This window comes from Oncorhynchus gorbuscha, linkage group LG21 (genome assembly GCF_021184085.1).
Source record: "Oncorhynchus gorbuscha isolate QuinsamMale2020 ecotype Even-year linkage group LG21, OgorEven_v1.0, whole genome shotgun sequence".
NCBI lineage: Eukaryota > Metazoa > Chordata > Actinopteri > Salmoniformes > Salmonidae > Oncorhynchus > Oncorhynchus gorbuscha.
Window position 1 is genome coordinate 2,699,410 of NC_060193.1, and position 12,598 is coordinate 2,712,007.

The following is a 12,598-nucleotide window of genomic DNA, read 5'->3' on the forward strand; positions in this document are numbered from 1 at the left end:
ACTTTCGTTACAGTTTGTTTGGAAAAGAGAAGAGAATCTGCGCGGGGGGCACGTTGGTTAATGTAGTTCTCTTGGCACTCTGCCCCTGCGCACAGGAAGGGCGTGTTGCCTACAACTCCCAGCGGCCACTCGAGTTACCAAACTTCAGTGAGAGTAAAACAGCGAAGAGAAAACCGTGGACTAAAACGAGAAGCTATTTTGTTTCGTTATTTTTGTTGTTCTTGTTGTTGGTGAATACATGTTATCTATGTCATCTATTTAATTGTACACGATAGCGAGTTAATATAACACACGGTATATTTAGTCTTTAATTGACAGTCTAGGAAAAAAATAAAAAATAATGAGACTATATAAAGGAATGTTTTGGTGAAAACGAAAGCTTGACGCTTCCACCGAAACAAAACAGCACTCATTATATATATATATACTGTTTCCTGGTATTCATTGCACAGCCTGCATGGAAAACGTCTTATATTGTTAGTGAACCAGAAAGATAACTAACTCTTAGTGTCAAGACTCAACAGCATCGATAAACCAACTATGGACATCGGATGTCAACCAAACATGCGGCAAAATAACAACGAAAAAAGTGTAGAAAAATGTATGGACGAATACTTGAAATCCATCGGCTTTCACCGGAAAAAAATTGCCAAAGATGGGTCGTGTTTATTTCGGGCTGTAGCTGAACAGGTAAAGTCCACGTTATTCACATCAAAGAACAACTAAATATCACAGACGGGCTCTTTTTAATATATATATATATTTTTTTTACATAAGCTTTTTAATAAAGTTAACTTGTTTAGCTTCGTAGACATTTCCTTAACAGTGTTTCACACACCCTCTCTCTTTCTTTCCAAACACGTGTTTTTAATCCATGCTGTTTTTTTTCTTCACCTACTCATCCTCACGTTAAAAGTCCAAAACAAACATCATTTATATTAAATTGCAAACATTCTTAACTTGAATCTCAACTAATAAAAACAATGGCGACTTTATTTATTTTGTATTACTTTCAGGGAGACTTGGTTTTAGCGAGATGGTTAGTTAGCTAAGGTAGCAATCAGTGTGTTGCTCCAGTCTTATGTTAGCCTGCTAGCTAGTTTGTCAAGCCTGAAGTTTTCTAGCTACTTTAGTGCACCATTTTTGACTGGGTTTTCGTGTTCTCAGGTGTTACACTGTCAAAGCCTCCATGCCAAAGTCCGTGCCACCTGTGTGCAGTATCTAAAGAAGAACAAGGAGAACTATGCGGCGGTAGGAAGCTAGTTAATAGGAAGGCCTCAACCAAGTTACCACTTGAACCAACTGCGTTATATTATATTGGCTAGAAGTGACTCTCTCTCTCTCATCTCTCTCTCATCTCTCTCTGTCTCTCTCTCTGTCTCTCTCTCTTATCTCTCTCTCTGTCTCTCTCTGTCTGTCTCTCTCTGTCTCTGTCTCTCTGTCTCTCTCTCTCTGTCTCTCTCTCTCTCTGTCTCTCTCTGTCTCTCTCTGTCTCTCTGTCTCTCTCTGTCTCTCTGTCTCTCTCTGTCTCTCTCTCTCTGTCTCTCTCTGTCTCTCTCTCTCTGTCTCTCTCTCTCTGTCTCTCTCTCTCTGTCTCTCTCTCTCTGTCTCTCTCTGTCTCTCTCATCTCTCTCTCTCTATCTCTCTCTCTCATCCCTCTCTCTCATCCATCTCTCTCTCTCATCCCTCTCTCTCTCTCATCCCTCTCTCTCATCCATCTCTCTCATCCATCCCTCTCTCTCTCCATCTCTCTCATCCTCTCTCTCTCTCCCATCTCTCTCTCATCCCTCTCTCTCCATCTCTCTCTCTCATACCTGTCTCTTTCTTGCTCTCCTCCAGTTCATAGAAGGAGACTTTGAGGAGTACATAATGAAACTTGAGGACCCTCAGGTAAAGTGTTTATCAGTGTCCAAAACACATCACTGTAACTCCAAACTAATAGGAATTCCTTTAGGCATTTCTTAGTATGTAGCTGATTCCTATATATATATATATTTTATTTTTTCAGCACTGGGTGGGAGAGGTGGAGATATGTGCACTGGCTCTGATGTACAAGTAAGAGTTTTCATCACGTTCATCATCTTGACCTTGTCGTCTGTCTCTCTCTTGTAAATGAGATCTTGTTCTCAACTTACCTGGTTAAATTAAGGTGAACAACCAAAAAATGTGTGTTTGTTTACATGTTAGTAGTTATTTACTGAGACTAAAGCTTGGTCTATGTTCTCTAAATGCATTTGTTGATCCAGGAGTGATTTCATCATCTTCCAGACCCCTGGTAAACCTCCTGTTCAAATCACTGACAACGGCTTTAATGACAAGGTAAAAAACAAACAACACTGCATCCTGATTTCTATTCACTACTTTTGACCCGAGGCAAACTTTTGTTGTTTTGTGTCCGTTAGGTGCGTCTGTGCTTCCTGAACGGGAACCATTACGACAGTGTCTACCCCATAGCTCATGTGAAGAATGCTGCCCTGTGCCAGTGTGAGTTAAGAACACACACACACACACAGTCAGGGGGTTAGATTAATCTGGCCTGGGGTATGGCCTGACACGTCATCGGGGCGGAAGTGGTAAGGGAGCAGCGCCCTTCTCAAAGAGAACAGGAATCTCTGCTGCTCGGTCATGTTGTCAATCCAGAAAGCAGTGAATCGTCCGGATATGTTTTTCAAACTAGTTTTCAGAAAAAGCAGATAAAGAGTTGTTGTGTATTTAAATCAAAGTGAAAAACATCCATATGCAGAACGGGGCACCTGGGTCACGCCTGGGAGGGTAGCCTGATTCCAAATCAAAGGTATTTATAAAGCCCTTCGTACATCAGCTGATATTTCAAAGTGCTGTACAGAAACCCAGCCTAAAACCCCAAACAGCAAGCAATGCAGGTGTAGAAGCACGGTGGCTAGGAAAAAACTCCATAGAAAGGCCAGAACCTAGGAAGAAACCTAGAGAGGAACCAGGCTATGTGGGGTGGCCAGTCCTCTTCTGGCTGTGCCGGGTGGAGATTATAACAGAACATGGCCAAGATGTTCAAATGTTCATAAATGACCAGCATGGTCAAATAACAATAAGGCAGAACAGTTGAAACTGGAGCAGCAGCACGGCCAAGGTGGACTGGGGACAGCAAGTAGTCATCATGTCAGGTAGTCCTGTAAGTCGCTCTGGATAAGAGCGTCTGCTAAATGACTTAAATGTAAATGTAAATGTAATGCATGGTCCTAGGGCTCAGGTCAGTTGAAACTGGAGTAGCAGCACAGTCATGTGGACTGGGGACAGCAAGGAGTCATCATGTCAGGTAGTCCTGAGGCATGGTCCTAGGGCTCAGGTCAGTTGAAACTGGAGTAGCAGCACAGTCAGGTGGACTGGGGACAGCAAGGAGTCATCATGTCAGGTAGTCCTGAGGCATGGTCCTAGGGCTCAGGTCCTCCGAGAGAGAGAAAGAGAGAATTAGACAGAGCATACTTAAATTCACACAGGACTCCGGATAAGACAGGAGAAGTTCTCCAGATATAACAAACTGACCCTAGCCCCTCGACACAAACTACTGCAGCATAAATCAAATCAGATGTGATTTTAAACTTACAGCCTGGAAAAAAAGAGGGGGGTTCCATTAACCCCTCTCTCAGTTTGGGACGAGGTTAATAGAACCCCCCCCCTCCTCTCAGTTTGGGACGAGGTTAATGGAACCACCCCCCCTCTTGTGAAGAACACTGCCCTCTGTCTGCCACTGTGAATTGCGATGAGTCATTTCACCATTTTAGGTTTGTGCTATTAGCTGGCTGTACTGTTTTGCCTACTCCTATGGTCACTGACCACAGACCTGCAACCAGGCAGATCAACCTTCCTGGAGTGCCTTTAAAATATATGTTGGGGCGAAGGTTTATCTAATAATAATAATAATATATGCCATTTAGCAGACGCTTTTTATCCAAAGCGACTTACAGTCATGTGTGCATACATTCTACGTATGGGTGGTCCCGGGAATCGAACCCACTACCCTGGCGTTAGAAGCGCCATGCTCTACCAACTGAGCTACAGAAGTCAACAGAATAACAAGGCAGTCAACAGGTTGTTTTTACTGACGTTGTCGCTGTCTGTCTCTGTGTCTCTCTGTGTGTGTGTGTGTCCTGCCCTCCCTCTCTCTCTCTCTCTCTGTGTGTGTGTCTGTCCTGCCCTCTCTCTGTGTGTGTGTGTCTGTCCTGCCCTCTCTCTCTCTCTCTGTGTGTGTCTGTCCTGCCCTCTCTCTCTCTCTCTCTGCAGCTGTCCTGTACGAGCTCCTCTATGAGCGCGTGTGTGGCACGGACCATTCCGTGGTGGCTCCCTGTCTGAAGGGCGGTACCGGTAACCGTGCCAACGACCTTCTCGAAGACGACCCGGACAATGAGCAGTGTCGTAGCAGCGACGAGTCGGACCTGGAGGGAGAGGACGCTCTCTGGTAGGGACGGCTATAGGAACTGTTCTAGGGACGGCTCTAGGAACTGTTTTAGGGACGGCTCTAGGAACTGTTCTAGGGACGGCTCTAGGAACTGTTTTAGGGACGGCTCTAGGAACTGTTTTAGGGACGGCTCTAGGAACTGTTTTAGGGACGGCTCTAGGGACTGTTTTAGGGACGGCTCTAGGGACTGTTTTAGGGACGGCTCTAGGGACTGTTTTAGGGACGGCTCTAGGGACTGTTTTAGGGACGGCTCTAGGGACTGTTTTAGGGACGGCTCTAGGGACTGTTTTAGGGACGGCTCTAGGGACTGTTTTAGGGACGGCTCTAGGGACTGTTTTAGGGACGGCTCTAGGGACTGTTTTAGGGACGGCTCTAGGGACTGTTTAGGGACTGTTTTAGGGACGGCTCTAGGAACTGTTTTAGGGACGGCTCTAGGGACTGTTTTAGGGACGGCTCTAGGGACTGTTTTAGGGACGGCTCTAGGGACTGTTTTAGGGACGGCTCTAGGGACTGTTTTAGGACTAGGGACTGTTTTAGGGACGGCTCTAGGGACTGTTTTAGGGACGGCTCTAGGGACTGTTTTAGGGGCGGCTCTAGGGACTGTTTTAGGGCGGCTCTAGGGACTGTTTTAGGGACGGCTCTAGGGACTGTTTTAGGGACGGCTCTAGGGACTGTTTTAGGGACGGCTCTAGGGACTGTTTTAGGGACGGCTCTAGGGACTGTTTTAGGGACGGCTCTAGGGACTGTTTTAGGGACGGCTCTAGGGACTGTTTTAGGGACGGCTCTAGGGACTGTTTTAGGGACGGCTCTAGGGACTGTTTTAGGGACGGCTCTAGGGACTGTTTTAGGGACGGCTCTAGGGACTGTTTTAGGGACGGCTCTAGGGACTGTTTTAGGGACGGCTCTAGGGACTGTTTTAGGGACGGCTCTAGGGACTGTTTTAGGGACGGCTCTAGGGACTGTTTTAGGGACGGCTCTAGGGACTGTTTTAGGGACGGCTCTAGGGACTGTTTTAGGGACGGCTCTAGGGACTGTTTTAGGGACGGCTCTAGGGACGGCTCTAGGGACGGCTCTAGGGACGGCTCTAGGGACGGCTCTAGGGACGGCTCTAGGGACGGCTCTAGGGACGGCTCTAGGGACGGCTCTAGGGACTGCTCTTTTACAGAACCAAACCCAATGCAAGTCAATAGTAGCTATATGAGCAATTCCATTTTTAGATGGGGATGATTTGGGCATGAAACATGAAAATGCTAATATGGTTACCATTGACTTGCATTGAATTTGAGCCACAGATGCTATAATGTTAGCATTTGAAACGGTGTCCAGGTTAACCAAACCGTGTCCATATCTCTCTCCCTCTCCCCTACTCCGGGTAAGGAAACCAATATGTGTGGATGAACTATCTCTTTTTATCCATTAGATGGGAATCCCAGTTTCCGACAGACAGTAATAGCTGACTTTTGACAACAAAACAAAACAAAAAAATATTTTTCTAAATAATAATAATAATAGATAAATAAAAGTATATATAAATATATAAAATAAACAATACAATAAGTGACAAGCTGAGTATTGGTATTTTGTTTAATATCTCTACATTGATGGACATTAGGCTTTATAGCCTCTACATGGATGGACATTAGGCTTTATAGCCTCTAGACTGATGGACATTAGGCTTTATAGCCTCTACATTGATGGACATTAGGCTTTATAGCCTCTACATTGATGGACATTAGGCTTTATAGCCTCTAGACTGATGGACATTAGGCCTTATAGCCTCTTGACTGATGGACATTAGGCTTTATAGCCTCTTGACTGATGGACATTAGGCTTTATAGCCTCTACATTGATGGACATTAGGCCTTATAGCCTCTACATTGATGGACATTAGGCTTTATAGCCTCTAGACTGATGGACATTAGGCTTTATAGCCTCTAGACTGATGGACATTAGGCTTTATAGCCTCTACATTGATGGACATTAGGCTTTATAGCCTCTACATTGATGGACATTAGGCTTTATAGCCTCTAGACTGATGGACATTAGGCCTTATAGCCTCTAGACTGATGGACATTAGGCTTTATAGCCTCTAGACTGATGGACATTAGGCTTTATAGCCTCTACATTGATAGACATTAGGCTTTATAGCCTCTAGACTGATGGACATTAGGCTTTATAGCCTCTAGACTGATGGACATTAGGCCTTATAGCCTCTAGACTGATGGACATTAGGCCTTATAGCCTCTAGACTGATGGACATTAGGCCTTATAGCCTCTACATTGATGGACATTAGGCTTTATAGCCTCTACATTGATGGACATTAGGCTTTATAGCCTCTACATTGATGGACATTAGGCCTTATAGCCTCTAGACTGATGGACATTAGGCCTTATAGCCTCTACATTGATGGACATTAGGCTTTATAGCCTCTACATTGATGGACATTAGGCTTTATAGCCTCTACATTGATGGACATTAGGCTTTATAGCCTCTAGACTGATGGACATTAGGCTTTATAGCCTCTACATTGATGGACATTAGGCTTTATAGCCTCTAGACTGATGGACATTAGGCTTTATAGCCTCTAGACTGATGGACATTAGGCCTTATAGCCTCTACATTGATGGACATTAGGCCTTATAGCCTCTACATTGATGGACATTAGGCCTTATAGCCTCTAGACTGATGGACATTAGGCCTTATAGCCTCTACATTGATGGACATTAGGCCTTATAGCCTCTACATTGATGGACATTAGGCCTTATAGCCTCTACATTGATGGACATTAGGCCTTATAGCCTCTACATTGATGGACATTAGGCTTTATAGCCTCTAGACTGATGGACATTAGGCCTTATAGCCTCTACATTGATGGACATTAGGCCTTATAGCCTCTACATTGATGGACATTAGGCCTTATAGCCTCTACATTGATGGACATTAGGCCTTATAGCCTCTACATTGATGGACATTAGGCCTTATAGCCTCTACATTGATGGACATTAGGCCTTATAGCCTCTACATTGATGGACATTAGGCCTTATAGCCTCTAGACTGATGGACATTAGGCCTTATAGCCTCTACATTGATGGACATTAGGCCTTATAGCCTCTACATTGATGGACATTAGGCCTTATAGCCTCTACATTGATGGATATTAGGGCTTATAGCCTCTACATTGATGGACATTAGGCTTTATAGCCTCTAGACTGATGGACATTAGGCCTTATAGCCTCTAGACTGATGGACATTAGGCCTTATAGCCTCTACATTGATGGACATTAGGCCTTATAGCCTCTAGACTGATGGACATTAGGCCTTATAGCCTCTACATTGATGGACATTAGGCCTTATAGCCTCTACATTGATGGACATTAGGCCTTATAGCCTCTACATGGATGGACATTAGGCCTTATAGCCTCTACATTGATGGACATTAGGCTTTATAGCCTCTAGACTGATGGACATTAGGCCTTATAGCCTCTAGACTGATGGACATTAGGCCTTATAGCCTCTAGACTGATGGACATTAGGCCTTATAGCCTCTACATTGATGGACATTAGGCCTTATAGCCTCTAGACTGATGGACATTAGGCCTTATAGCCTCTACATTGATGGACATTAGGCCTTATAGCCTCTACATTGATGGACATTAGGCCTTATAGCCTCTACATTGATGGACATTAGGCTTTATAGCCTCTACATTGATGGACATTAGGCCTTATAGCCTCTACATTGATGGACATTAGGCCTTATAGCCTCTACATTGATGGACATTAGGCCTTATAGCCTCTACATTGATGGACATTAGGCCTTATAGCCTCTACATTGATGGACATTAGGCCTTATAGCCTCTACATTGATGGACATTAGGCTTTATAGCCTCTAGACTGATGGACATTAGGCCTTATAGCCTCTAGACTGATGGACATTAGGCCTTATAGCCTCTAGACTGATGGACATTAGGCCTTATAGCCTCTAGACTGATGGACATTAGGCCTTATAGCCTCTACATTGATGGACATTAGGCCTTATAGCCTCTAGACTGATGGACATTAGGCCTTATAGCCTCTAGACTGATGGACATTAGGCCTTATAGCCTCTACATTGATGGACATTAGGCCTTATAGCCTCTAGACTGATGGACATTAGGCCTTATAGCCTCTAGACTGATGGACATTAGGCCTTATAGCCTCTAGACTGATGGACATTAGGCCTTATAGCCTCTAGACTGATGGACATTAGGCCTTATAGCCTCTACATTGATGGACATTAGGCCTTATAGCCTCTAGACTGATGGACATTAGGCCTTATAGCCTCTAGACTGATGGACATTAGGCCTTATAGCCTCTACATTGATGGACATTAGGCCTTATAGCCTCTAGACTGATGGACATTAGGCCTTATAGCCTCTAGACTGATGGACATTAGGCCTTATAGCCTCTAGACTGATGGACATTAGGCCTTATAGCCTCTAGACTGATGGACATTAGGCCTTATAGCCTCTAGACTGATGGACATTAGGCCTTATAGCCTCTAGACTGATGGACATTAGGCCTTATAGCCTCTAGACTGATGGACATTAGGCCTTATAGCCTCTAGACTGATGGACATTAGGCCTTATAGCCTCTACATTGATGGACATTAGGCCTTATAGCCTCTACATTGATGGACATTAGGCCTTATAGCCTCTAGACTGATGGACATTAGGCCTTATAGCCTCTAGACTGATGGACATTAGGCCTTATAGCCTCTAGACTGATGGACATTAGGCCTTATAGCCTCTAGACTGATGGACATTAGGCCTTATAGCCTCTAGACTGATGGACATTAGGCCTTATAGCCTCTAGACTGATGGACATACCAGTGGAGTGAAATGCATTTGACTGGTCACGCTTATTGGTCTAAATGTTAATTTACATAATTTATTGGAATTAAATTGGCGCTTTTTTTTTTTTTTTGCAGTATATTTTATGTATCTTAGCATACAGATAGATTTTCCTCTCTAAGTCTCTGTCGGAGGGAGTGAGAGTTGCTGCTTCAGCATATCAAACAGCAAGTGTCAACGGAAGGCCTCCTCTTCCTCAGCGCCTCACGCACCACTCTGCAATGAGTTGGAGGCAGTATGCAGCTTTTTTTGAAAACCATTTACTTAATTGTTTGAAACCTGGAACATTTTTACTACATATTATATAAGGCATGTCTTTACCTTGCATTTCAAAGTAGCCTGGGGGTAGCCTATGCTGTCTAGTGCAGTCAGACAATATTCATGTCTTGGCGGCTATCAGAGACTTGCTTGGACTCTTCTTTTGAGGATGCTGAGATCTCTATACATGGATACAATATGTTCAGGAGGGACAGAAATAGATCTGGAGGGTTGGATGTTGACTGGATTAGAGACACTGTGGGAACAGTTGCTATAGTCTCTATGGGTACAGCTGCTATAGTCTCTATGGGTACAGCTGCTATAGTCTCTATGAGTACAGCTGCTATAGTCTCTATGGGTACAGCTGCTATAGTCTCTATGGGTACAGCTGCTATGGTCTCTATGGGTACAGCTGCTATAGGCTCTATGGGTACAGCTGCTATAGGCTCTATGGGTACAGCTGCTATAGGCTCTATGGGTACAGCTGCTATGGTCTCTATGGGTACAGCTGCTATAGGCTCTATGGGTACAGCTGCTATAGGCTCTATGGGTACAGCTGCTATAGGCTCTATGGGTACAGCTGCTATAGGCTCTATGGGTACAGCTGCTATAGGCTCTATGGGTACAGCTGCTATAGGCTCTATGGGTACAGCTGCTATAGGCTCTATGGGTACAGCTGCTATAGGCTCTATGGGTACAGCTGCTATGGTCTCTATGGGTACAGCTGCTATGGTCTCTATGGGTACAGCTGCTATGGTCTCTATGGGTACAGCTGCTATGGTCTCTATGGGTACAGCTGCTATAGGCTCTATGGGTACAGCTGCTATAGGCTCTATGGGTACAGCTGCTATAGGCTCTATGAGTACAGCTGCTATAGTCTCTATGGGTACAGCTGCTATAGTCTCTATGGGTACAGCTGCTATGGTCTCTATGGGTACAGCTGCTATAGGCTCTATGGGTACAGCTGCTATAGGCTCTATGGGTACAGCTGCTATAGGCTCTATGGGTACAGCTGCTATGGTCTCTATGGGTACAGCTGCTATAGGCTCTATGGGTACAGCTGCTATAGGCTCTATGGGTACAGCTGCTATAGGCTCTATGGGTACAGCTGCTATAGGCTCTATGGGTACAGCTGCTATAGGCTCTATGGGTACAGCTGCTATAGGCTCTATGGGTACAGCTGCTATAGGCTCTATGGGTACAGCTGCTATAGGCTCTATGGGTACAGCTGCTATGGTCTCTATGGGTACAGCTGCTATGGTCTCTATGGGTACAGCTGCTATGGTCTCTATGGGTACAGCTGCTATGGTCTCTATGGGTACAGCTGCTATAGGCTCTATGGGTACAGCTGCTATAGGCTCTATGAGTACAGCTGCTATAGTCTCTATGGGTACAGCTGCTATAGTCTCTATGGGTACAGCTGCTATAGGCTCTATGGGTACAGCTGCTATAGGCTCTATGGGTACAGCTGCTATAGGCTCTATGGGTACAGCTGCTATAGGCTCTATGGGTACAGCTGCTATAGGCTCTATGAGTACAGCTGCTATAGTCTCTATGGGTACAGCTGCTATAGTCTCTATGGGTACAGCTGCTATGGTCTCTATGGGTACAGCTGCTATAGGCTCTATGGGTACAGCTGCTATAGGCTCTATGGGTACAGCTGCTATAGGCTCTATGGGTACAGCTGCTATGGTCTCTATGGGTACAGCTGCTATAGGCTCTATGGGTACAGCTGCTATAGGCTCTATGGGTACAGCTGCTATAGTCTCTATGGGTACAGCTGCTATAGGCTCTATGGGTACAGCTGCTATAGGCTCTATGGGTACAGCTGCTATAGGCTCTATGGGTACAGCTGCTATAGGCTCTATGGGTACAGCTGCTATAGGCTCTATGGGTACAGCTGCTATAGGCTCTATGGGTACAGCTGCTATAGGCTCTATGGGTACAGCTGCTATGGTCTCTATGGGTACAGCTGCTATAGGCTCTATGGGTACAGCTGCTATAGGCTCTATGGGTACAGCTGCTATAGTCTCTATGGGTACAGCTGCTATAGGCTCTATGGGTACAGCTGCTATAGGCTCTATGGGTACAGCTGCTATAGGCTCTATGGGTACAGCTGCTATAGGCTCTATGGGTACAGCTGCTATAGGCTCTATGGGTACAGCTGCTATAGGCTCTATGGGTACAGCTGCTATAGAGATCCTTACTATAGTAGATTGACATGTTGGCTAGTGATTCTGCTGTTCCTTACTATAGTAGATTGACATGTTGGCCATTTGCCTCATGCAGCGCGACACATCTCCTTCACATAGAGTTGATCAGGCTGTTGATTGTGGCCTGTGGAATGTTGTCCCACTCCTCTTCAATGGCTTTGGGAAGTTGCTGGATATTGGCTGGAACTGGAACACGCTGTCGTACATGTCGATCCAGAGCATCCCAAACATGCTCAATGGGTGACATGTCTGGTGAGAATGTGGACCATTGAAAAACTGGGACATTCTCAGCTTCCGGGAATTGTATATAGATCCTTGCGACATGGGGCCGTGCATTAACATGCTGAAACCTGAGGTGATGACGGCGGATGAATGGCACGACAATGGGCCTCAGGATCTCATCACTGTATCTTTGTGCATTCAAAGTGACATCGATAAAATGCAACTGTGTTCGCTGTACGTAGCTTATGCCTGCCCATACCATAACCCCACCGCCACCATGGGGCACTCTGTTCACAACGTTAACATCAGCAAACAGCTCACCCACACGACACCATACATGCTATCTGCCATCTGTCCGGTCCAGTTGAATTTGGGTTTCATCCGTGAAGAGCTCACTTCTCCAGGGTGCCAACGGCCATCGAAGGTGAACATTTTCCCCACTGAAGTCAGTTACGACGCCGAACTGCAGTCAGGTCAAGACCCTGGTGAGGACGACGAGTTTCCCTGAGACGGTTTCTGACAGTTTGTGAAGAACTTCTTTCGTTGTGCAAACCCTCAGTTTCATCAGCTGTCTGGGTGGCTG

General features: G+C 45.3%; 1 protein-coding gene across 2 annotated transcripts in view; it reads left to right on the top strand.

Annotated features, from left to right (window-relative positions):
* The first annotated feature begins 143 nt into the window (after positions 1–143).
* The window catches only part of otud4 (OTU deubiquitinase 4), a 57,309-nt gene continuing 44,854 nt past the window's right edge, over positions 144–12,598 (top strand). For both annotated transcript variants that reach the window (XM_046319702.1, XM_046319703.1), the window contains exons 1-7: positions 144–690; positions 1,168–1,251; positions 1,840–1,890; positions 2,009–2,055; positions 2,247–2,319; positions 2,403–2,484; positions 4,258–4,432. In XM_046319702.1, coding sequence (XP_046175658.1) covers positions 541–690; positions 1,168–1,251; positions 1,840–1,890; positions 2,009–2,055; positions 2,247–2,319; positions 2,403–2,484; positions 4,258–4,432 — 662 coding nt within the window. In that variant the 5' untranslated portion in view covers positions 144–540. The remainder of the gene's footprint in view (positions 691–1,167; positions 1,252–1,839; positions 1,891–2,008; positions 2,056–2,246; positions 2,320–2,402; positions 2,485–4,257; positions 4,433–12,598) is intronic.